Here is a 26,793-nt window from a genome sequence, read left to right as displayed (position 1 = left end):
GGCAGGTGTTACTTGTGCAGAGATAATTAGATTTGGGTTGGGTTTTACACCTGCCTCACCTGCAGTGCACATGGTTTTGTCCATCTAAGAAATATTTTGTCAGAAAGAGTGAACTAGAATAAGGGCCACAGTTCCTGCTGGAGCTGCCCTGTGTATAGATACTGCATTTGAGGCAGTACAAAGTACTCACAAATACTCTCTCTCCAACTACGTTCTCTAGTTGCAATTGTCTGGTAATTTCCTTTAAAGCAATCTTGTCATTAATCTGTAAAAGACCTAAATAAAAGACATTAAGTTAGTTTTCTTGTCATAAACAGACATTTACATTGTAATTGCAGAATGTATAAATCATAATCTACTTTATGAAAACGCATGTACCGTTCAGATGAACCTGCAAAGCATTTTCCTTAATTTGTTTTACGGCAAGTATTTCTTCCAGTGCATCCTGTAACAACTGGAAAACATGTCAAATTACACAAACAGAAAAATTTGAGTTCACATACAAGAGGCATGCAAGTAAAAAAGGAGTACTAGGAGGGGGACATTGTAACATTCATGTGGTACATCCATTTGTTCGACAATGTCTAGGTCGACAGTCAAAAGGTCGACATGGGGTTTTTCACTATTTTTTGAGCCAACATGTGCCGACAGGTGGTATTTCATGCCCTACCATCCACTAGGGTGTGGTGGGAGAATACCATAGTGTGCCGAGCGTTGCAAGGCACAGTACCTGACGCATTGCAAGTGCAGCGATCGATGCGAGAGGATGCGGTGCACTTTAAGACTGTGTCCATGTTGACTGTGTTGACATTCAGGTAAAAAAACAGTGAAAAACCCCATGTCGACCTTTAGCGAGTCGACCTAGACATTGTCGAACTAACGACAAGTCAAACTAATGACATTTCGACCTTTTCCCATGTCGACCTAGACCCATGTCGACCATCATGCTGTAGACCAAATGATCCCAATCCCAGAGAGAGTTGGGTGGAGGTTGGGAGGCATGGCAGTTGTGTCAGTGTAGCAAGCCAGTGCCAACCATTATTACTATCTTTAAGAGGGCCATATAAGGAACATGCATAGCAACAGTGTATCTACACATATTAGCAGACCAAAACATTACATGGGGCCGCTGTTCTTTCAAAAAGTAACCATGTGAACAACAAAATGATAATAAAATACATGCAAATAAACATTTGAAAACGTATGATTTGTTACATATGGCATTTTTAATTCTCCCTGGCTATCTTTAATATATTTATAAATATAATATAGTGTGTGTATATATATATATATATATATATATATATATATATATATATATATATATATATATATACGTACAGAGATGGATGTCACTAGGAAATTACAAATGAATTGACAGACAATCGTCTTATAGCTTAAGAGACATAGTAGTCCATAATGATGTCACTGAGATGAGCCAAAAGAAACCCAGCCATTTCTTAACCCGCAAGCCAGGAAATTACAGATGTACGGGCTGCACAACCTGCAGCACAATGGAGATTGGTGACAGATTCAGTCACCCACGGACAGGTAAATCTTACCTCATCAAATTTCCTTTAACTTGCTCCAGCCGGTACGTTGTTTACCAAATTAAATGCCCGTGTGGCATGTTATACATCGGTAAGACTACGAGACAAATTAAGGAGAGACTAGCGCTACACAGATCACATATCAAAGCAGCTATTGAGGGCAAATCGGCCGATCAGCCTGTAGCACGTCATTGGAGGGATGCCCACCATAGTATCACCAATATTAAAATGAAGATGATTGATCACATTCCAGCAAGCAAAAGAGGTGGTGACAGAGGAAGAACACTTCTACAGAGAGAAGCCTATTGGATACATACGTTACAAACCATGCACCCTAAAGGCCTCAATGAAATGCTCTCTTACTCAGCATTTCTATAAACCCCCAGTAACTGTATCTCCACAGAACCTTCAGTTCATCCCTCTGCTGCTCATTTATTGTTACATTCAGGACATATACCAGCTATCCAGGTCGCACGCACAGGAACGAACCCCACGGGTGTTTCCTTCAGCACATTACCGTCAGCATATACCCCTGAATTTATTGTGTCCAATTGTTTTCTTATTAATTGCTCTCTTTCACAGGTTGAATCAGCCGTCTCTTCAACTGGTCATCTATTGCATCGACCTGATAGCTGGCCCCCACTGTTACTATACTTGTCATCCCATTCTATCATAATTTGCTTGCCCCGTACCATTTCCGTGTTTTGCTTATACATTTATTTTCATTTTTATGTTTATTCACTTTACTCTCTCATTCACAGAGGCTCTCCAACCTAGCTGTGCTACTTATCCGTCAGGAATACCGGCCGTCAGCGCTGCAGGTGACAGGTCACACAGCGCGCTCTATTCACAAGCCGGGCAGCACGTACTGTATCGCAGGTATACAACTTGCGGCGCTATGGTTACCATAGGCCTCGTCACTAACCGCGCCCCCCGGGGTGGGACCTGATCGTCTCTGCAGTCGCACTCAGATGACGTCACCGGACTTCGAACGGGAGGCGAGGCTGGTGGAGGGTGCACCTTACTGTAAGTCTTTTGTCTGCTATATATGTTCTGTATTCACTTGTGGTTTTTAGGTCTTGATAAAAGGACATTGGCCCTGAAACGTTAGGCTATAAGACGATTGTCTGTCAATTCATTTGTAATTTCCGAGTGACATCCATCTCTGTACGTATTCTTTCACTACCAGGATGAGCACCGGAGCAGTTGCTCTTTAAAGCGGAGTGCCGGACATTCTTTGCTATATATATATATATATATATATATATATAAAGTATATCATATGCATACGAACAAACAGATAAATACAAACATTCAGACTACCATGCATATATACCAGACAATTTACATACATCCATGCACTCAAAGAGGGACTTGGCTTCTATGGGACATAAATGAATTCTCACCATGCTCTTTCCTGATCCCCTGGGACCAATGATCAGCGCAGAATTACTTTCCCCATGAATCACTGTTCTCTTCAGAAGCTCAACTAAGTGCCTGAAATTATAACAACAAAGGACAAGCTTCTCAAAGTCTCCGAATAGCAGAGAAGAAGGACTGAGCAGGAGCACAGACATCTGACGGGCAGGGTCCTATCTCACTTCTGACAGCAGACGAGAGAGAGGAAAGCAGCTGTTTCACTCATGTTGTAGCTCACAGCACAGGCATTATATACTTGAAGGGATCTGCAAGCGGCATCTTTTACATGCCCACAATGATAATGTGTCCTTGACCAGACAAAAATGCAGTTATTTTTTTATTATGAAGGAATAAACTGGCAAAGCAAAGAGCTGAAGTAAATGCCCGCTGTGGGCAAACATAAACAGAGAGTGAATGGTTGGTTTCCAATGCTGTATGGTAATATTTACCAATCAGTCAAAGCTCCACCTGATTGGCAGCTATGAAAGTCTGACAGTAAATTATAGCCCAGTGTTGTGTGATAACACATAACCAGTAAAGGCCCCCATACATTAATCTGGCTTGTCCTAGGCACAAGTCGGACCTGATATCCCCTGCAGCTCCCCAGGAGGGGGACACATGATTAGGCACTTGATGTGCCAAGGTTTGCATATGATAAATCGCATGGATTTATCATATGCAGTCCTCGGGGAGCTGCAGGAGGAGGGATAACTTGAAAAAAAAAAAAAAAAAAAAACGCCCATACAGATGACTAGGAAGCCATTGATTGGCTCAGCCAATCAATGGCTTCCTAGTCATCTGTATGGGTGTTTTTTTTCTTCAAGTTATCTGTTCCTAACGGCTCCCGCCGCTGCCCGGCAACCAGCGTCTTCAAGTTCTTCCTGCCTGGTGCCCTGCTCCCGCTGTCACCTCACCGCAACAGCTTCCTCCTGCCCGGCTCCCTATGCAGCCCCCCCCCCCTGCTCGGCTCTCTATTAGCCGGCATCCCCCGCCCGCTGCCGTACCCCGCACGGCTCCGGGGTCGGGCTGCACATAAGATTTGGCAAATCTTATGTGCAGCGCGTCCGACCTCCCAACCCCGATCCGATGCGCAAGGGGCCGCGCATCGGATCGGACGGGATGTCTACAAGGGCGATTTGGGCCGATTTCATCCGAATCGGGTGAAATCGTGCCCAAATCGCATAGTGTATGGGGGCCTTTAGATTCTAAGTAAAATAGAATAGGAGCAACGCTGATCAATTTAGGTTACCTATATATTTGCTGTATCTAAGATAACTATCACTACAGACCATTAGCTTTCTACTGTGCACTACAACTATTTACTGCTACATCACAATATGCCACACATTGGGGCAGATATATTAAGCCTTAACAAGAGATAAATGCAAGGGTGATAGAGAGAGATAAATGTCCAGCCAATCAGCAGTTAGGATGTGATTGGCTGGACGTTTATCTCTCCTTATCACCCTTGCATTTATCTCTTGTTAAGGCTTAATATATCTGCCCCATTGTACTGTACTGCCCTGTTACATCAACATATACAGCCCAGTACCACTATGTAACCAAAGGGAATTTGTCAAAATAGGTGTGAAAATTGGCAAGCAAACATTTTTATTCATCATAATGACCTTATATAAGAAATATAATCTTTTTTTTACACATTTGTTATTTGAATTTATTTAACAAATGTGAGCGACGCTGGCATTTTTACTGGATATTTTGCACACTGCTAGATTACTATTTGCTGCACATTATTATCCTGTATTGTACAGTGGGGTAGATGTATTAAGCCTGGTAAAGTGACAGAGCAGTGACAAAGTATACAGTAAGGTGATAACGCACCAGCCAATCAGCTGTTTTTGAATTAGGATTTGGCTGGTGCATTATGACCTTCTATTTTAATCACCACTTTAATTAGTGCAACGTGTCCTTAGTGTAACGTCAACTTTTTTGGGTAGACCTACCTGACAGTCTATCAAGACACTGTATATATATCAACCAGAATTAAAAAAAAATAAACGTAATGTATCAAACCATAAGAGATTATGTTTAAAGACAAAATGCCACAGTATATCTTATTTTAGGTACAATATTGATACAACCTTTCAGTCAGTGGTCCATTTAAGCTACAGTATAATAATATACACTTACTTATGCTGAGATTCAACCCCACATCTCTTCCCATGGTGAGCTTGTTGCAAAAGTCTGCGCCGCAGGTGTGCTTGCACCTAAAATACAGGGAACAGACTTTACTCAATAGCATATGCGGAATGTATGGCTTTGAAATACTTATTTACAAATCATGTCATGTTTTAAGTCTACAAACTGAAAATAAATGTCACTTAGTCTGCAGTTATAACACACCATAATAATAGCTATGTTAATGTGTTATAAGTGTAGCAAATTGTAGAAGGATCAGGGAAACACAGGGGAGCCAATATTAAAGAAGGTATTATAGAAAGGAACCAATCATTTAACCAGGAACACTCCAGCAAGTAAACTGCCTGTCATAGAGCTTCTAAATCCAGTCACCTGTTTTTAGATGTCAGATCCTCCCCAATACGTCCATACAGAGAGGCGACAAAGTAACATTGGCAGTAACTGACAGAAGTGAGCAACACACCGCACCAATAAATGTATTAATTTAAAATGGAGTGAATTATAAACTATCTATATTCTCTCATTGAGACCTTTGGGGTAAAGTTGTGGCCTTTGTCTTTGTCTGTTAATCCAGTTGATAAACATGTTTTAATGCTTTCTAAAATAAAGGTAAAAAATGTACTAAGATAGAAGTTCTATTGACGATGGGATGTTGCCCATAGCAACCAATCAGGTTCTATACTCCATCTTCTAGAATACTAAATGTATAAAAAGTAGAATCTCATTGGTTTCTATGGGCAAAATCTAATCTGCAATAGAAACTCCCACCTCAGTAAATTTACCCCTAACAATCTAAAGAAAATAGGTTTGATGTGACTTATTTGTAATATTTTAATAAAACCAATCTTAATCTAAGCATAATTAAAACATATCAAAGCAATTTTCAGAGATCCGCACAAACACAAAAAAATTAAGGGAGTTAACCATTAGCACTGGATAAGTCACTGGCATGAAACATTTTGGATAAAATACACTAGTTTAGATGCCTTTTCAGATCCCAGTCTGTTTTCAAGCTTCAAATGAACTAAACCAAAAGAAGAAGAAAAATTATTTCTACACTGGCTGAAGATAATTCAGAAGTCAGAATGTGTTCAATAATGGGAAATACATTAACAAATGTTGGGGGAGAAGCTTGATGTTAGGCAGACTTAGCACACGTATCATCTCGCTATATCTCTGGTGTGTGTGTTGTGTGATTTACTGCATTGGTTCACCTTACCTAGATAAAGACCACATGCAGCAATCCTTAAGGCCCCCATACATGAGTTCCTAAGGACAAGTCAGACCCGGGAGGGGTCACATGCGATTAGGCACTTCACCTGCCAAGTTTTGCATGTGATAAATTGCATGCGATTTATCACATGCAACTCCCAGGGAGCTGCAGGCGGAGGGAGCAGCGAATGCCAGCGAGAGGACCAGGGAGGGGGCGCAGCAGCGAGGGGAGGATGCCTGTGACCAGAGAGTGGGGCGGAGGGAGCCAGGAGCATTAAAAAAACAAAAACATACAAATAAATGGGCAGCCACTGATTGGCTGAGAGCTCTTTAGAGATGTCTCAGCCAATCAGTGGCTTCCTATTCATTTGTATTGGCTTTTTTGATATGTGATCCCACTGGCGCTGCATATGTGATCGGGCTGGCCTGTCCGGCTCCCTGGCTCCCTCCACCGCCCCACCTGCTCCCTCCGCCCCGCTCTCTGGTAGCCGGCATCCCCTGCCCAGCTCCATGGTACCTTTGCTGGCTCGCTGGCATCCACCGCCCCCCTGCTCTGCTCTCTGGTCACGAGACTGCGCATCTGGTCGGATGGGATGTCTACATGCGCGATTTGGGCCGTTCCATCCGAATTTGGTGAAATCGTGCCTAAAGCGCATAGTGTATAGGGGCCTTTATTGGGTTTTGTATTAAGATGTCACGGTGGTGTGTCTGAAGTCACAACATATTAAAAAAGAAAACGAGATATATATATATATATATATATATATATATATATATCCCAATTCCCAGGTTGAGGTGCAGTGGCCTGTGACCACATGCTCTAATAAATACAGATACAGGGGGTTCAAAACTCACCATAATAAACTATAAAAAATAAAATCAGGTGCAATTTGTGCAAACACATGTAGAAACACTGTAAAATACACACTAACTTGAAACTGCTGCTTCCAACAGTAATTTGGAAGATTACCTAGTGAAACTTAGAAAATTTAAAAAGAGTGCACAGAACCAAGTAATAAAGGAAACCACCACATATAGCATATACATTCTATATCGGAGAAACGCGTTTAGAAACAAGGTCTCTGTCTACCCATCCACTTGCAGCAAGAAGCACCTTTGAACTCAGAGCGCTTCCTCCCCTTGGAAATTGAGCACAAAGCTATTAACTTTGCTGGGATCCTGGAATCTTTGCTTTGACCACACTTACCATGTCTCCAGAGCTGTCTATAAATTACACTGGCCTTTGATTGAGAGTAATTCCTCCTTGAAGTTGCCTATAAACTGTCCACCAATGAACGCTTACCGTAAAATTCCGAACCTACAGCAAATCCTTATGAGACCCACTATTCAACAAACGACTAAGGGTACCCAATGGCTAATATATTGAACTGTCCCATATATGTTACACAGTGTTATCCAATTAAAAGGAATTCAGTATCGAATACAGAAGACAATTTGAACTAAACCCACACTAATCAGAGTGTACCCTTGCACAAGGCTTGGCTATCTAGATCAATTTGAGACCCTTCGTTTTTTACATATTTGGTCAAGATAACTAAGAAGGTTTTAGCTAACCCCTAAAAAGGAATTGTAAAACAAAATATCTTCAATTTTATAATATAACATTGTTATTCAGTTGAAAAAGACTTAATAAAGAAAGAAAATTATCGACACAGACTTCTGTGTTACACATTACTTGTGATACCAATAGAGGTGTATAAAGGACTTATTAGTATCCAGGGCGTAAACCCACATCTGTATATTATATATATATATTTACCCATGTTATGGCTGATGGGTTCGATACTAAGCATATAGCCATGTATGCTCATTATATCGATGACCTGTTCCTAGAGTTGATTGGGACCTGTGAACAGCTTGAGGATTTCATCATAAGGCTGAACTACATTAGAAACTATTGACTTCTTAAGGTCTCAGTGATGATTTTAGAGAACTTATTTGTCACTAAACTGTTCAAGAAGCCAACAGACAAGAACAGGCTTTCATCCCTCACCCTTCAAACAGGGATTACCTTTCTCGCCATTGGTGAGAATTACCAAATCGACTGGATTTGATGAAAACATTGGTGGAGAGGAGTGCTGCATTGACAGAGGGTATGATCCCAAGGAGGTGGCTGAAGCAAAAACAAAATCTATAAATTTATTACACCACGTGGCATGAAAGAGAACAATCCCTTGCCCATTTTTCTTTGTTGACAACTCCATACAGCTGTGAAAAAGAAAAATTGGGCAGAGTCTCAGGCGCTTTCCCTGGTGTTGTGCTGCCTACCCTTACCAGATGGGACTATTCCCTTAGGTAAAAAGATTGTTTTATAATTACTGAATAAAGAAGCTTCATATGGACAAAGATACCGCTATGATTGTAATTCTACACACATAATCGCGAGTATGGGTATGCAACTTGAAAGATACCTTGATGTGTATGTTATGAAAGAATACATGTTAGTGAGGTATGCCTAAACGGAAGATTGATGATAACCGTCAATTAAAGATACACCCAGATATACTTAGCCTCATTACATTGTTATGTAAGTGAGGTAGGAATATTGAAATTCTGGGACAAAAGTTTCTTTTCAGTGACCTCAGCAGAATTTTCCCTCCCTAATGGTCCTCTCCCCCTCTTCCTTGTCTTTCAAAATTATCTTCTTATCACTGGACTGGTGAGTGGCCTTGTTTGCTCAGGTCCGATCTTATACTAGAGATTTCGGGCTCTATACACTACCACAATTGATTTGAAATTAACCAATCAAGATGTGCTTTAATTGCAGACTTTCAGCTTTAATTTGAGAGTATTTACATTCAAATAAGGTGAACAGTGTAGGAATTACATCATTTTCTATATGTGCCTCCCACTTTTTAAGGGACCAAAAGTAATGGGACAACTAAACAATTCTAAAATCAAACTTTAACTTTTTGAATTCTCTGTTGCAAATCCTTTGCAGTCAAATACAGCCTGAAGTCTGGAATGCATAGACATCACCAGACGCTGGGTGTCATCCCTGGTGGTGCTCTGCCAGGCCTCTACTGCAAATGTCTACAGTTAGATACCCTAAAAACAGTAAAAAAAAAAAAAAAGGGGGGGGGATTTTTGTAAGAACTTACCGTTCGAACCCCTTTCTCTGAGTCCAGTCCGGTGACACAGCTCCACGATGAGATGTAGTAGGGTCCGCCAGGAGCCAGGCACCTATTCTTCAGTTCTTTGGGAACAGGCTCCTCCCTCTGCATTCCATAATGCTTCAGTTCAACTTCAAGAGCACACTAGGATACATAACTTAGAACAATGCCTAAACACATTATATGTAACATAACAGAACCATAACATGACAACACATGAACGGTACACTTAACTGAGCGTAAGGTAGGGATCGGTGTCACCGGACTGGACTCAGAGAAAGGGGTTCGAACGGTAAGTTCTTACAAAAATCCCCTTTTCTCTTTCGTCCAGTCCGGTGACACAGCTCCACGATGGGACGTTCACGACCCGGTCCTTTGGGAGGGTACGCTCAGACCAACAGTTCTCATCACTGCCCGTCCGAATGAAGCGTCCTCCGACGCAAACTCATGAAATCTGTAAAATTTGGTAAAGGTGTGAACAGAGGACCAGGTGGCAGCCCTACACAACTGCTCCGCCGTAGCCCCATGGCGCACCGCCCAGGAGGAAGCAACCGACCTGGTGGTATGTGCATTTATCCGAGACGGAACCGGTCTACCTGCTTTACAGTAGGCAAAGGCAATAGTAGATCTCAACCAGCGAGCAATGGTCTGCTTAGAAGCAGGCCACCCAACCTTATATAGCACCAAGAGTAAATCCGATTTTTTCGAATGTCCTTTACCCTCTCAATGTAGATTCGCAAGGCGCGAACTACATCCAATTTCTTCAGTTTGTCCCTATTTTTAACCCCTTCTGGGGGAGAAAACACTGGAAGTACAATGTCTTGGTTTAAATGAAAAGATGACACTACCTTAGGTAGGAATTTTGGCACTGTTCGCAGCACAGCCCTGTCATCATGAAAAATCAAAAACGGTGACTTGCAAGACAAGGCACTTAACTCAGACACTCGTCTGGCTGAGGCAATTGCCAACAAAAAAGTGAGCTTCCATGTCACATACTTTAGCTCCGCAGATCTTAGCGGCTCAAAAGGAGGATTCTGTAACATGGACAAGACCAAAGATAAATCCTAAGGCGCCACCGGCTGCCTAGAAGGTGGTTTAAGTCTAGTAACCTCTTGTAAAAAGGTTTGAACTTCATGTAACAAAGCTACTCTCTTTTGAAAGAATATAGATAAGGCCGAAAGATGCACTTTTAAGGATTGCAGACTAAGTCCTGATGAAAAACCATCCTGTAAAAAATTGAAAAGCCTTGATAATTTGAATCTGGATGTGTGAAGCTTCTGTCGCTCACACCATCTAATGTATATCTTCCAGACCCGATGGTAATTTGCCGCAGACACTGGCTTACGGGCCCTCAGCACGGTCTGGATAACCTCGTTAGAAAACCCCTTTTTCTTCAATAAGGAGGTTTCAAAAGCCACGCCGTCAAATTGAGACGACCTGGGTCCTTGTGAAGAAACGTCCCTTGGCCTAACAGGTCCTGACGATGAGGAAGCCTACAGGACTCCTTCGACAACCTCAGTACATCGGAGTACCATAACCTCCTGGGCCAGTCTGGTGCAATTAGAATTGCCCGTACTCCCTGATTCTTTATATTCTTCAATACTCTTGGCCACATGGGAAATGGAGGGAAAATGTACACCCTCTGAAAATCCCACTGGACTGTCATGGCGTCTACTGCCCACGCTGCAGGATCCCTCACACACGAGCAGAACCTCGGTACCTGACGGTTCTTTCTCGTTGCCATTAGGTCTAGGTCTGGCAGACCCCATCAATTCACAATCTCCTGAAAAACCTCTTGATGGAGAGTCCATTCCCCTTCCAGAAGTGACTCCCTGCTGAGGAAGTCTGCTTCCACATTCCTGATTCCTGGAATAAAAATCGCCGACAATGCTGGAACGTTTGTCTCTGCCCAACTGAAGATTTTGGAAACTTCCGCCATCGCCTTCTTGCTGCGTGTCCCGCATTGATGGTTCAAATAACCCACTGTGGTAGCATTGTCCGATTGTATCTTCAGCGGGGATCTCCTCAGAAAATCCTCCGCCTGAATTAATGCGTTCAAAACTGCCCGAAGCTACAGAATGTTTATTGGCAGTTTGGACTCTTCCTTTGACCAAAGGCCCTGAAGCCTCAGGTGAAGGACTACCGCCCCCCAGCCCCTCAAACTGGCGTCGGTCGTTATGACCAGCCAATCCCAGGGCCTGAGAGATCTCCCCAGCTGCAAATTTTCCACATCCGTCCACCATAGGAGGGACTCCCTGGACTCCAGTGACAGGGATAAAACTTCCTGTTTCATCGTCTTGGCATTTCCGGACCAACAGGATAGGATGTTCCATTGGAAACTCCTCGAATGGAATCTGGCAAACTGGAGAGTTTCGAAGGTTGCCACCATCTTTCCTAGCAACCTTACTCCTTGCCACACCGATGAAGCCGGTGCTTGTAGGATCTCTAACACCATCTGCCGAATCTCCACAGCCTTGGATTCTGGGAGAAAGATCCTGTGAAGGTGTGTGTCTATGATCACCCCCAAAAACTTCAAAGTCTGCGTTGGTGTCAAATGGGACTTGGGCAAATTCAAGATCCAGCCCTGACTTTTCAAAAACCTGTAACATCTCTGCGGACTCTGCTTTGAAAAGCAGATCGTCCAGGTAAGGGATAATAATTATTCCCTGCAGTCTGAGAGCTGCAGCCATGGTGGACATCACTTTGGTGAACACTCTCGGAGCCGTGGCAAGACCAAACGGGAGTGCTTGGAACTGCCAATGTCTTCCCCCGATTGCAAACCGGAGTAAAGACTGGAAATCTTTGTGGATCGGGACATGGAGATAAGCATCCTGAATGTCCACTGATGCCAAGAACTCCCCTGGCTCTATGCTCAACAGCACCGACCTCAGGGATTCCATGCAGAAGTGGTCCACCCAAAGATTTGAAATTTAGAATGGGTCTGAATGACCCGTCTGGTTTGGGAACTAAGAAAAGGATCGAATAAAAACCTTTTCTTCTCTCCTCTCGAGGAACCGGTATAACTACCCCCTTCTTCTTGAGAGATAAGGCAGCTCCCAGAAGAGAAGCCTGCTTGATGATCTCATCCAATTCTGACCCAAATAAAAGCTCACCTTTAAAAGGAACAGTTTCCAGTGACTTTTTAGATTCACTATCTGCCTCCCAGGCCTTTAACCAGAGAGCTCTCCTGGCAGTAACAGACAGATACTTTGGATGCCATTTTGGCACCCTCCACGCTAGCTTCACATATATATTCCACAGCACACCTCAACTTTTCTGCCACAGAAAAAGCTTCCGCATCATGTTGGAGATGACTACTTAAACTCTCTGCCCACTTAATCATGGCTTTTGCCACCCAGGCCGAAGCAATAATGGGGCGCATAGTGAAACCAACACCTTCAAAAACTGCCTTCAGACAGCCTTCAACCTTTTTATCGCCCTGATCTTTAAAGGCCGCGCCACCCTGCACTGTGGACTTGGATAATCTGGCCACAGAAGAATCCACCAGAGGAACTTTCTCCCATACCTTAACATGATCCTCAGGCATGGGGTACATGTTTGCATATTTTTTAGACATTAACAGTAGTTTTTCAGGAGACTTGCCAGCCTCCCCTAATAAAGCAACCATGCCTTTATCCGAGGGAAAGGATACTGGATCCTTACGGCTCCTTTTAAACACAGACTGCGCAGCAGCCTTTTCCTCAGCAGGCAAATCCAGAGCCTGCTTTACAGCCAAAATCAAATCCTCAATACCAGAGGCTGAAGAATATGTTTCCTCTCCCTGTGACCAGCACAAATCATCCTCATCTACCCCACCATCATCTGTGTCAGTAGTCAATGGAGGGGCCATGGAAGACCCTTGTCTAAACATTACATCATCTGATACCTTGGTAAATTGCTCCAAAAGAGAAGACATCTTATGCACACCCTGTGTAGTGTCCTGCATAGCCTGCAGCAAGATAGGGTCTCCCTGTGCAGGGGTAAGAGAGCCCTGAGATGAGGGAATAGGTCCCGGAGATCCCACCAAAGATCCCTTTTGCCTATTTAAAGTCTCTGTTAAAGCCTTAACAGACCGTCCCAAAGCCACAGCCCACGCTGGCTCAGCTCCTTCAGGACTCTGGGTCCGTGACCCACAGGGCACAGCTTCACAGGAAGGGCACAATTCCCCCTGGTCCAACTGTTCACATGATAAATTTACATTACATCTCTTTCAATGGTAAAACATCTCAATCGCTCCCTCCCCAGCAACAGAACTGCACTCGTCAGCCATGTTAATATCAGAATAAAACACTGCTAACCGTTCAGGCAAAGTCACAGAGTAATGCACCAGTGTACTTATCTGTGTGTTCTGTTGCCAGCGATCAGTGGGGGAAGCGCTTGTCAGGAGTGACTTCTGAGCAGGATCTCTGTCTTTCAGCTCCGCAGAAAGCACAGAAATGGCGCCAGTGAATCATGGAAGAGACCTAGTCTCCCTTCCAGTAAGGGTAGCTGGCATCTTTTGGCGCCAAACCTCTCACAGGCGCTCCCAACTATGTCTCTCCCAACCAGTAACTCCCCCTCTAGGGACCACTTGGAGTTGTCCAGAAACGCTGGACGTCCTGTAAGAAACCTCAACTCCCCTGGGGGATTTCAGTTTCTAAACTCTTAAAGATGGCAGCCGCCATCGCTGGGAGACCAGTCCCCAAGATCCCCTTCTAGGCAAGGCGCTGGATGGGGTCCCCTGGAGCCCAGGATAAACCTCAGTTTGAGCGGAGGCAAGCGCTGTGCAGAGTGTGCATTCCTCCGCCTAATGCATTCCTCTGCACACAGAAAACTGACAGGACGCGCTTCTGTCAGTGTTCTGCTGCGCTCTCAGAGTGTATTGACTTTAGACAGAAGTCACATGCTGGAAAAAACCTGCTACTAAGTCTAATGTTAGAAAAACAATAAAAGCCTAGTCTAACTAATAAAAATCCAAATAAAAAAAGTGTGGCTGCAACGCAGCCACTCAGCATTGCACCCACTCCTGTGGGTACCCAAAAACGAAACTGAAGCATTATGGGATGCAGAGGGAGGAGCCTGCTCCCAAAGAATTGAAGCATAGGTGCCTGGCTCCTGGCGGACCCTACTACATCCCATCGTGGGGCTGTGTCACCGGACTGGACGAAAGAGAAAAAAAAAAACATGTTGACCTTTTGGATGTTGACATTTTAACCATGTCAACCTTTTACCTGTCAACCTTTTGACCCTGTCGACCATTAATGGTCGACCATATGACTGTCTATCATGAGTCAGTCTGATTTATACCATAACCCAGGGCTGGGCAACACCAGCCCTCCAGATGTTAATTAACTACACATCCCAGGATGCTTTGCATTAGTTTTGCTATGTGGCCATGCTGAAACTGATGCAAGGCATGCTGGGATGTGTAGTTCATCAACATCCGGAGGGCCGGTGTTGCCCAGCCCTGCCATAACCGACTGAATATAAGCAGATTATATTGCCCAAAACACTTCAGGGCAATTGTCAGCAGTCACACTGCCATACAATTCACAGAGGCTCTGTACTTACTATATTACCAAACGTAACCAGTGGCGTTTTAGTTCATGCAGGTCCTACTCTATTGCTCATAATAGTTACCATACATATTATTGTTAGTGCAGAGCCCCTGTGATGTGGATTTCATCAATGTCGTCACATAACATGTTGAACCCCAAATCTAGGAATAGCGAGTGCCGCAATTTAGGGAATTTTGATTATTAGATTAATTTTGTAATAATTTTTTTTGTGATCACATTTTTTCATGCAACCTGATTTAACCTATTTGTTATAGCTAGGGTCAGCTGTTTTCCTAGGTGCTTTACAACAGGTGTGCTGGTAATTGCCTCGCCTTTAATAACAGCATTGCTGTGAGCTTCAGGGCAGTATTCAATCCGGTAATGAGACTGTCTGAATGTCCCGACAGTCAGAATTCCGGGCTGTTTTCACTCCACTTGACAGATACTCGACACGTGGAATTCAATTATTCTGCCAGTCGAATGGCAAAATGTGGGCGTGTCGACAAAAACGGGCGCGGAATATTGAGAAATGGCCGTAAGAGAGACATTCGGGAACAGTGATCACAATATGATCACATTTGATTTCGATTTTAACAAAGATAATTATATAGGAGCAACTAGGTCGTTAAGTTTCAGAAAAGCAGACTTTGGTAAGTTTGAGGAGTCCTTAAAGTATACAAACTGGAAGGAATTATTTAGAGGAATGAATACTACTAAAAGGTGGCAAACTTAAAAAAAAATACTGCTGGAGGGCACTGAAATTTATTCCTAGGGTAAATAAAAGAACAAATGTCAAAAAGAAACCTATGTGGCTTAAGAGCAAAGTCATATTTGAAATATGAATTGCTGTCTCAAACATAACAAGCAGCAACTACATTGGCCACCAGCACATTGGGCCTTATTTTGGTTCATTCTTTCTGACAAAATCCTTCTTAGATGGGCAAAACCATGTGCACTGCAGGGGGGTAGGTGTTACTTGTGCAGAGAGAATTAGATTTGGGTGGGGTTTTACTTCAAAGTGAGATCTATATTGCAGTGTAAAAATAAAGCAGTCAGTATTTACCCTGCACAGAAACAAAATAACTCACCCAAATCTAATTCTCTCTGCACATGTTACATCTGCCCCCCTGCAGTGCACATGGTTTTGTCCATCTAAGAACGATTTTGTCAGAAAGAATGAACCAAAATAAGGCCCATTGTGACTGTCATTCCTCTATATTAAACAACATTGGCGTCCTTTCACATGACCAAAGGCATTTTCTACCACCATCCTGGCAGAACTGAGGGCATTTTTTTATAACCACCAATGTCAAAATTAAATATAAAAGACAAATTCTAACATGTATTATCCCTTTTCATAAAGAATTACATACTATAATGGCAGCTGCGCTGAGAATGCATCTTGGCGGATTTCTGGAGTCACAGCCTGCTTTGCACCACTAACTGAAGATGAAGGGCCACTGAATTGGATAATGGTGAATTATCATAACATTGACATATGACATTGATCATAAAAGCGCTCCAAAAACTCTGTCTGGATTGGCCCTTTAGCATGGACTTTTGTGCATTGATTTCTCATTGCTTTAAGCTTATTGTGCACTTGTTGAAGGGTACACGGTACCCTTCTGCTGGCCAAGATCTTTGCTATTTATGTATAGATCAGGCATGGCCAAACTATGGCCCTCCAGCTGTTGTGAGACTACAAGTCCCATCATGCCTTGCCACAGTTTTGCTATTAGGGGATGCTAAAACTATGGCAAGGCATGCTGGGATGTGTAGTTTCACAACAGCTGGAGGGCCATAGTTTGGCCATGCCTGGTATAGACTATGGAATCTTTTACAGTGCCAGTAATTCGTTTCTTCATTTCCTCCTCATCCCAAGGAGTTTTTGAACCTCTTCATCACTCCAGTGAGACATGCACTCTCCTTCTGCGTCTGCCTATCGGTGTTGCTGCTGGCCCACTATACCTTCTGCGGAATGTTCTCCCTGGTGCTGCTGCATCTGTCCAATGTCTCCTGCAGCTACCCCACTGATGCTTCTGGATCTGGCCACTCCAGTCTACTTTAGCAGAACTGGTGCTGCAGGTCCGGCTGCCAATATGCTAAGGGTGCTACCCTCTCATGTGGTGCACGCGCCTGCAATTAATGTCATCTCCAGGCGCACCACACAGGTCTAAAAACCTGAGTCAGATGCGCTCACAATACAGGTGAACAAACTCACTACTGAGAAAAACCCTGATTCCTAGCAGAGTAGTAGACCTGGGACGTTTCTGTTCACATTGCCACAACCCATTGCAATGCATGTCCCCAGGAAAAAAAAGGGGTTTTGGCGTATATGTGAAAGCAGTATAGTTCTTAAAGAACACCAAGACAAGACATTAAGGGGGAAATTTACTAAAGGAAATTTGTAAAAAATAGGTGTATTTGTATCCAGAAATACACTTATTTTTGACATTTACTATCCCGAAAATACGGCAATTCGTATTCGTATTTATAGCACATCAATACGAATACGAATTGCCGTATTTTCGGGATAGTAAATGTCAAAAATGAGTGTATTACTGGATACAAATACACATTTTTTTACAAATTTCCTTTAGTAAATTTCCCCCTAATTGTGATGTAACATGATAAAATGTTATAATGCTTATCAAACAACAGGATAATAACAATATCAGATACAGAAATATCTTATAGAAGAGTTACATTGTATTTAATTGTATTATTTAATTAAACAAACCAAAATAAAGATGTGAAAACAGAAGTACTGTAACTACATTAATGAACTTGTGGGAAATGCTAGATGGTCTGAGCAATTCCTCAGGAGAAATCAGACCCCCCCCCCCCCCCAAAAAAAAACCTCCCAAATTGTAAAACTTTCTTCTCTGAAAAAAACGCCATATCTGTGTGATGTCACTACAAGAAGTGCAATAGAATACTAGTCTGCTTAACAACCATTACTGCCCTTGGGTCCAACAAATATTTCAAACTCTTCTACAAGATAGTAGGTATCTACTGAAAGACAAATTTATATTGCCCTCTACCTTTTGTGGAATGATGGATGGTTGATGCTGCTAATTCTGGGGTGTGTCCAGTACCCCTTGCCGATTTAGTGTTAGGTTGGTGAGAATAGCGCACTCAGGCTAGTGGGGAGGAAGGGTGAGGGGAAGGGGAGAGTGAAAGAGGGAATAGATCAGTGGCAGAAGGAAGATGAATGTGCCCAGTCTAATGAGAATAGCGTGACCCAACAATTTACTTTTATGATGGGATTAATTAAACTAGTACACTTTTGTTGTGAAGACTGTTACTTTATTAGCAAAATGTACAAAAAGATGAGGACTGGATGTGGGGGGGGGGGGGGTTTCCTTGTGTGCCTCAATTGAGGCGCGAGTAGTCCTGGATAAACGTGCGTGGGTGTTGCTTGAACCCTAGAAAAGGGTTCCACCCTGATACTCACTTGGGAGGATGTGTGAGGAGGGCGTCCTTATATATGGTGTGCCAATGTCAATCCTGGAGAATTCGCTACAGCAGGGGTCCTCAAACTATTTTGCTCTGGGACCCCATTATACAATAAAAAATAATGACAGGACCCCAGCAAGTTACTGCAGAAAGTCATCACATGACGTGTAGTCAGCAGACAGCACAAACATGGCAGCATTGTGGAGGCACAACATGATGCGAGGAGGTTAACCCCTTCCCGACAATTGACGTACATTTACGTCATGGTCGGGAAGTACTTCCCGACACATGGCGTAAATGTACGTCATGGCTTGTAACTGTCACCGCGTCTATAGACGCGGTGACAGTTTCAACATGTCTGCTGTCCCTGACAGCAGACATGTCCGTGCATGCCCAGGGGGGGCTGCGATGCCGCCCCCCCGTCGGCGATCGCTGTGATTGGCTGTTCAGTGTGAACAGCCATTCACAGCGTTTTCCTGTGTCACCGGCGAATAACGTTCGCCGGTGACACGGGATCGGAGGTGATTGGTGCTGTAAAGTACAGCACCAATCACCGCGGGGTGTAAGGGTGACACTGGTGTCACCCCACCTCACCCCGCCCGCCCCCAAAGGCCGTGATTGGTTCGTCGGGCCGACGGACCAATCACAGCCAAGGAGGGGGATTTAAACTAACGGTGACTGCACTGCAGACGCCATTCCGGTCTGGAATTGCGTGCAGTGCGGTCACCGTGCCTAGCTGCCGCAGTATACTGACCTGAACCTTGCCAAATACTTACCTGATCCTTGCAAATACCTTGCCTGATCACTGCTTCATCACTTGTAGTGCGCTGGATGCTTCCTGGATCCTGTTACTTGTGACTTCCTGTGTTGTGAACTTGTGCTGCTGCAGTGTAATAGCGTTAGATAGAGAGAGATAGAGAGAGAGAGAGAGATAGAGAGATAGAGAGAGATAGTGTCAGAGAGTGCTATATTTTGTGCTGCTGCAGTGTGATATAGTTATAGATAGAGAGATAGAGAGAGAGAGATAGAGAGAGAGAGATAGAGAGAGATAGAGATAGAGAGGCCTAGTGACAGAGAGTGCTATATTTTGTGCTGCTGCAGTGTGATAGTTATAGATAGAGAGAGATAGAGAGAGAGATAGAGATAGTGACAGATTGTGCTATATATTTTTTATATAACTGACTGCTGCCCCCCCTTTTGTGCTGATCAGTATAAATTAACTGATCAGCAACTTTTTGGGGGCGCAGGTTTTTTTTTATATATATATATATACCTGTCACTGCTGCTGCTGCAGTGTCATAGAGTGATAGATAGTGAGAGATAGAGAGATAGAGAGAGATAGTGACAGAGAGTGATAGTGAGTGCTAAATTTTGTGTCTGCTGCCCCCACCTTTTGTGCTGATCACTATATCTGAGGTGATCAGCAACTTTTTGGGGGTGCAGAGGTTGTTTTTTTTATATATACCTGTCAGTTGCTGCCAGTTGCACTGTCAGTTGCACCAAAGGTTGTGCACCTGCTGCCCCTCACTGGTAATCAGTGTCGCATCACTGATCACCTTTTTTTTTTTTGTGGGTGCTGTGGGGTCTTTTTTTTATTTTTTTTTTTACACACACTGTGATTTTGTGGGTGTCCTGTGGCCACTGTGCGCTGATCAGTGACGTACATCACTGATCAGCTTTTTCGGCACAGGGTTGATCTATTTTTTTTTTTTTTTGATCAAATTCCTGTTGCCTTTGAGCGCTGTTCAGTGACGGACGTTACTGACCAACATCTGTGCTCAATTTTTTTTTTTTTAACCCCTTCAATTTTTTTTTTTAACCCCTTCAATTTTTTTTTTTGTATAAAGTATTTTTTTTTTTCTGCACTACATACACACTACATACCCCCCGGGTTGAAATAAAGTTTGTACCCCCCCCTACACTATACACGTGTTGAAACATTTCACTACCAGTAACACAAAAATAAAAATGGCATCCCAAATGTCATCCCAAATGTCATCCCAAATGTCATCCAGAAGAATGTATTCAGCGGAGGAGGCATATGCCATGCTTGCCTCTGACTCTGACACAGCCAGTGAGGCAAGCGGGGAATTTGAAGGATTCGTCTTAAGCACCTCTTCCTCCTCTGGTGATGAGGGACCCCCTCAAAGACGCCCCCGTAGAGCAGCTGAGACCCCCCCCCCAATAATTGATCTCGTATGGACCCCACCACCAGACAATTTTGAGCCCCAGGTTCCTGAGTTTTTGGCCATGCCAGGAATCCAATTTGATTCCACAGGTCTCAGAGAAATTGACTTTTTCAAATTATTTTTCTCTGATGATTTTATAAATTTAATGGTGGACCAAACTAATTTATATGCCCAGCAGTTTATTGCTCAAAACCCCACGTCATCATTTGCTAGGTGGACCCCTGTAGATGCAGTAGAGATGATGACGTTTTGGGGTCTGGTGTTTCATATGGGCATAGTAAAAAAGCCAGAAATTAGGCAATATTGGAGTACAGATGTTCTGTACAGCACCCCATTTTACCGTATGGCCATGCCCCGGGCTCGATTTGAGACGATCCTTAAATTTTTGCATTACAACGATAATGCACAGTGCCCACCCAGAGATGATCCCACCTTTGACCGGCTATTCAAAGTCAGGCCGGTCATTGATCATTTCAGTGCCAAATTTGAAGACATGTACATCCCAGATAAATTCATTTGCATAGACGAATCCCTTGTACATTTAAAAGGAAGGGTTAAATTCCGCCAGTACCTTCCCAGTAAGAGGGCAAGGTATGGCATAAAAATGTATAAGCTGTGTGAAAGCACCTCAGGGTACACTCACAGGTTTAGGGTATATGAAGGGAAGGATTCAAGAATTGAACCGCCAGAATGCCCCCCCTCCCTCGTAGGTGTTAGTGGAAAAATTGTCTGGGATTTAGTGCACCCCTTCCTGGATAAAGGTTATCACCTCTATGTGGATAACTTTTACACTAGCATCCCCCTGTTTAAGGCCCTTGGTTCAAGAGGTACAGCAGCTTGCGGTACTGTGCGCAAGAACCAAAGAGGCCTCCCAAAAACGCACATTGCCCAAGTAATGAGAAGGGGTGAAAGCAGGGGAATATGCACCGAAAATATGTTGTTGGTCAAATATAAGGACAAGAGGGATGTCCTTATACTGACAACAATTCACGGAGACAGTACCACCTCCGTCCCTGTACGAGGTACCAGTACCCACACCTCAAAACCTAATTGTATCCTGGATTACAATAGGTACATGGGCGGAGTGGATCTTTCAGATCAGGTACTGAAGCCGTACAGTGCCCTGCGGAAAACAAAAATCTGGTACAAGAAGCTGGCCGTGTATATCATCCAGATGGCACTGTATAACGCTTACATGCTATTCCGTTCTACCGGCCAGAGGGGGACATTTATGCACTTTCAAGAGGAAGTCATAAAGGGCCTAATATTTGGGAACCAGCAGGCAGAGGGCCCCAGTACTTCTAGTACTGGCCCCCGTATTGTACCAGGGCAGCATTTTCCTGATGAAATCCCCTCCACTGGAAAAAAGGGCAGGACACAAAAAAGGTGCAAAGTTTGCTATAAAAAGGGAATAAGAAAGCAAACTATTTTCCAGTGTGACACTTGCCCCGACAAACCCGGCCTATGTATAAAGGAGTGTTTTAAAATATACCACACATCTATGGATTATTAGGTTCATAATTTCACCGTGCTTCGGGGGTCTTGCTAATGCCACATAGCACCCACCATTCATTCCACCAGAATCTGAGCCGCAAAATCCAAAAATCACTCCTTCCCTTCTGAGTCCTGCCATGCACCCAACTGGTATTTTTTGGTCACATGTGAGGCATTGCCGTACTCGGGAGAAATTGGGGCACAGATTTTGGGGTGCTTTTTCTCCTTCATACCTTCTGAAAATGAAAAATTTTGAGCCAGAACTGCATTTTTGTGTAAAAAAATGTAATTTTTCATTTTCACTGCCCACTTGTATCAAAATTGGTGAAACCCCTGGGGGTTTGAAATGTACACTATACCCCTAGATGAATTCCCTGAGGGGTGTAGTTTGCAAAATGGGGTCACTTGTGGGGGGGTTCCACTGTATTGGTGCTTTGGGGGTCTTGCTAATGCGACATAGCACCCACCATCATTCCACCAGAATTTGTGCTGCAAAATCCAAATATCACTCCTTCCCTTCTGAGTCCTGCCACTTTTTGGTCACACATGAGGCATTGCCGTACTCGGGAGAAATTGGGGCACAGATTTTGGGGTGCTTTTTCTCCTTCATACCTTCTGAAAATGAAAAATTTTGAGCCAGAACTGCATTTTTGTGTAAAAAAATGTAATTTTTCATTTTCACTGCCCACTTGTATCAAAATTGGTGAAACCCCTGGGGGTTTGAAATGTACACTATACCCCTAGATGAATTCCCTGAGGGGTGTAGTTTGCAAAATGGGGTCACTTGTGGGGGGGTTCCACTGTATTGGTGCTTGGGGGGTCTTGCTAATGCGACATAGCACCCACCATTCATTCCACCAGAATCTGAGCTGCAAAATCCAAAAATCACTCCTTCCCTTCTGAGTCCTGCCATGCACCCAACTGGTATTTTTTGGTCACATGTGAGGCATTGCCGTACTCGGGAGAAATTGGGGCACAGATTTTGGGGTGCTTTTTCTCCTTCATACCTTCTGAAAATGAAAAATTTTGAGCCAGAACTGCATTTTTGTGTAAAAAAATGTAATTTTTCATTTTCACTGCCCACTTGTATCAAAATTGGTGAAACCCCTGGGGGTTTGAAATGTACACTATACCCCTAGATGAATTCCCTGAGGGGTGTAGTTTGCAAAATGGGGTCACTTGTGGGGGGGATCCACTGTATTGGTGCTTGGGGGGTCTTGCTAATGCGACATAGCACCCACCATTCATTCCACCAGAATCTGAGCTGCAAAATCCAAAAATCACTCCTTCCCTTCTGAGTCCTGCCATGCACCCAAATGGTATTTTTTGGTCACATGTGAGGCATTGCCGTACTCGGGAGAAATTGGGGCACAGATTTTGGGGTGCTTTTTCTCCTTCATACCTTCTGAAAATGAAAAATTTTGAGCCAGAACTGCATTTTTGTGTAAAAAAATGTAATTTTTCATTTTCACTGCCCACTTGTATCAAAATTGGTGAAACCCCTGGGGGTTTGAAATGTACACTATACCCCTAGATGAATTCCCTGAGGGGTGTAGTTTGCAAAATGGGGTCACTTGTGGGGGGGTTCCACTGTATTGGTGCTTGGGGGGTCTTGCTAATGCGACATAGCACCCACCAAAATTCCACCAGAATCTGAGCTGCAAAATCCAAAAATCACTCCTTCCCTTCTGAGTCCTGCCATGCACCCAAATGGTATTTTTTGGTCACATGTGAGGCATTGCCGTACTCGGGAGAAATTGGGGCACAGATTTTGGGGTGCTTTTTCTCCTTCATACCTTCTGAAAATGAAAAATTTTGAGCCAGAACTGCATTTTTGTGTAAAAAAATGTAATTTTTCATTTTCACTGCCCAGTTGTATCAAAATTGGTGAAACCCCTGGGGGTTTGAAATGTACACTATACCCCTAGATGAATTCCCTGAGGGGTGTAGTTTGCAAAATGGGGTCACTTGTGGGGGGGTTCCACTGTATTGGTGCTTTGGGGGTCTTGCTAATGCGACATAGCACCCACCAACATTCCACCACCAAAAATCACTCCTTCCCTTCTGAGTCCTGCCATGCACCCAACTGGTATTTTTTGGTCACATATGAGGCATTGCCATACTCGGGAGAAATTGGGACACAGATTTTGGGGTGCTTTTTCTCCTTCATACCTTATGAAAATGAAAAATTTTGAGCCAGAACTGCATTTTTGTGTAAAAAAATGTAATTTTTCATTTTCACTGCCCAGTTGTATCAAAATTGGTGAAACCCCTGGGGGTTTGAAATGTACACTATACCCCTAGATGAATTCCCTGAGGGGTGTAGTTTGCAAAATGGGGTCACTTGTGGGGGGGTTCCACTGTATTGGTGCTTGGGGGGTCTTGCTAATGCAACATAGCACCCACCAACATTCCACCAGAATCTGAGCTGCAAAATCCAAAAATCACTCCTTCCCTTCTGAGTCCTGCCATGCACCCAAATGGTATTTTTTGGTCACATGTGAGGCATTGCCGTACTCGGGAGAAATTGGGGCACAGATTTTGGGGTGCTTTTTCTCCTTCATTCCTTGTGAAAATGAAAAATTTGGAGCCAGAACTGCATTTTTGTGTAAAAAAATTAATTTTTCATTTTCACTGCCCAGTTGTACCACAATTGGTGAAACCCCTGGGGGTTTGAAATGTACACTATACCCCTAGATGAATTCCCTGAGGGGTGTAGTTTGCAAAATGGGGTCACTTGTGGGGGGGTTCCTAAATTTTAGCATCTTATGGTGCCTAGAAACCTACATGGTGCCTAAAAAATAATCTCATAAAAAGGAGGCTCCAAAATCAAGTAGGTGCTCCTTCTATTATGAAGCCTGTGGTTTGGTCAACGTGCACACTAGGGCCACATATAGGATATTTATGAAAACAAAAGAATTGGGGGAATCAATTTTTAGTCACATTTCTCTAGTAAAATGTACTGTGTTCCTTAGAAAAATGTATTAAAATTGCAAATCTGCAAAAAAAATGAAATTTTGAAATTTCACCTACACTTTGTTTTAATTCCTGTGAAACACCTAAAGGGTTAACAAACTTCCAAAATGCTGTTTTGAATACTGTGAGGGGTAAAGTTTTTGAAATGGTATCATTTATGGGGGTGTCTCACATACAAGTCCCTCAAAGTCACATCAGAACTGAACTGGTCCCTAAAAAAATCAGTGTTTGAAATTTTCTTGAAAATTTGAGAATTTGCTATTCATATTGTAAGCCTCCTAGTGTCCAAAAAAATGAAAAGGAAGTTGAAATAATGATGGAAACATAAAGTAGACATATGGTCTATGTTAGTTATTAACTATTTTGAGTGGTATGATTATTTGTCTCACAAGCAGAAAATTTAACATTTTGCAAATTGCTAAATTTTCCATTTTTTTACGACATTTTGGTATTTTTCACAAAAAAACACAGACTGTATCGACCCAAATTTACCACTAATTTGAAGTACAATGTGTCACGAAAAAACAATCTCAAAATCACTGGGATAAGTAAAAGCAAAAAAAAGTTATCCCCACTTAAGTGATACATGTCAGATTTGAAAAAAAGGGCTCTGTCAGGAAGGCAAAAACTGGCTCTGTCAGGAAGGGGTTAAAATAACAGACAATTCAACAGATCTTTCAGACTCCTTGAATCACTGACTGAGATTAGAAAAGTCATCAGCCTGATGGTCAGCAACATGGAGTCATGACCCGATCCTGAGTAGGTCGGGTCCCATTTTGGGGTCAGGACCCACAGTTTGAGAACCGCTGCTCTACAGGTTACCCTTACTGTCCATAAGGGGAGCCCTTACGGGACGCCGCTCCTTGCCCACACCATCCCTTTTACACATACAGACTATACCCACATTGCAGCACCACCACTGCAAGGTGCTGACAGACACTAAAATCCCACTGCACATTAAGGTTAGGAGACATAAGTCCTAAGTTAGGACTTATGGTACAAAGGGGATCTGTTGATACTCTCATCCCCGTAAGGGCTCCCCTTTATGGACAGTAAGAGTAACCTGTAGAGAATTCGAAAGGATTGACATTGGCACACCATATATAAGGACGCCCTCCTCACACATCCTCCCAAGTGAGTGGCAGGGTGACACCCTTTTCTAGGTTTCAAACTACCCCCACGCACTTTTATCCAGGACTGATACCCGCCTCAATTGAGGAACTCCACACAAGGAACCCCCCCCCCACATCCGGTCCTCGTCTTTTAAAAAACAAAATTGCTAATAAAGTAACAGTCTTCACAGTTTAATTAATCACATCATACAAGTAAATTGTTGGGTCACGCTATTCTCATTAGACTGGGCACATTCATCTTCCTTCTGCCACTGATCTATTCCCTCTTCCACTCTCCCCTTCCCCTTTCTCCCCACTACCCTGAGTGCGCTAGTAGGTATCTACTGTCAATAATGCCACTAAACAAGCTATGGTTTTAGAATTACAGATTCTATTTAACTTATACCTGTCCTTAGGGCCTGTATTTGTCATTCACACATTGGGCGGTATTCAATGCCACCGCCGAGGGGGTCTGTGAGGCAAGGAAGGCATGTTTTCATTGAGGATCGTCGAAAACAAGCCATCCTTGCCATCTAACCCTGTCACCGGCC

At 43.3% G+C, this 26,793-nt stretch overlaps 1 protein-coding gene across 1 annotated transcript in view; it reads right to left on the bottom strand.

Moving 5' to 3' along the window:
- ORC4 (origin recognition complex subunit 4) overlaps nucleotides 1–26,793 on the bottom strand; it is a 72,639-nt gene that overhangs the window by 36,647 nt on the left and 9,199 nt on the right. Inside the window, exons 3-6 of the mRNA XM_083153844.1 lie at nucleotides 5,121–5,197; nucleotides 2,957–3,047; nucleotides 379–454; nucleotides 191–276 (exon numbers count right to left, since the gene is read on the bottom strand). Of these exons, the coding sequence (XP_083009970.1) occupies nucleotides 191–276; nucleotides 379–454; nucleotides 2,957–3,047; nucleotides 5,121–5,197 (330 nt within the window). The remainder of the gene's footprint in view (nucleotides 1–190; nucleotides 277–378; nucleotides 455–2,956; nucleotides 3,048–5,120; nucleotides 5,198–26,793) is intronic.

The sequence above is a fragment of the Crinia signifera genome, chromosome 7, assembly GCF_055691185.1.
Source record: "Crinia signifera chromosome 7, ASM5569118v1, whole genome shotgun sequence".
Lineage (NCBI taxonomy): Eukaryota > Metazoa > Chordata > Amphibia > Anura > Myobatrachidae > Crinia > Crinia signifera.
The sequence above is the reverse complement of the archived record's forward strand: the minus strand, read 5'-3'. Positions and strand labels throughout refer to the sequence as shown.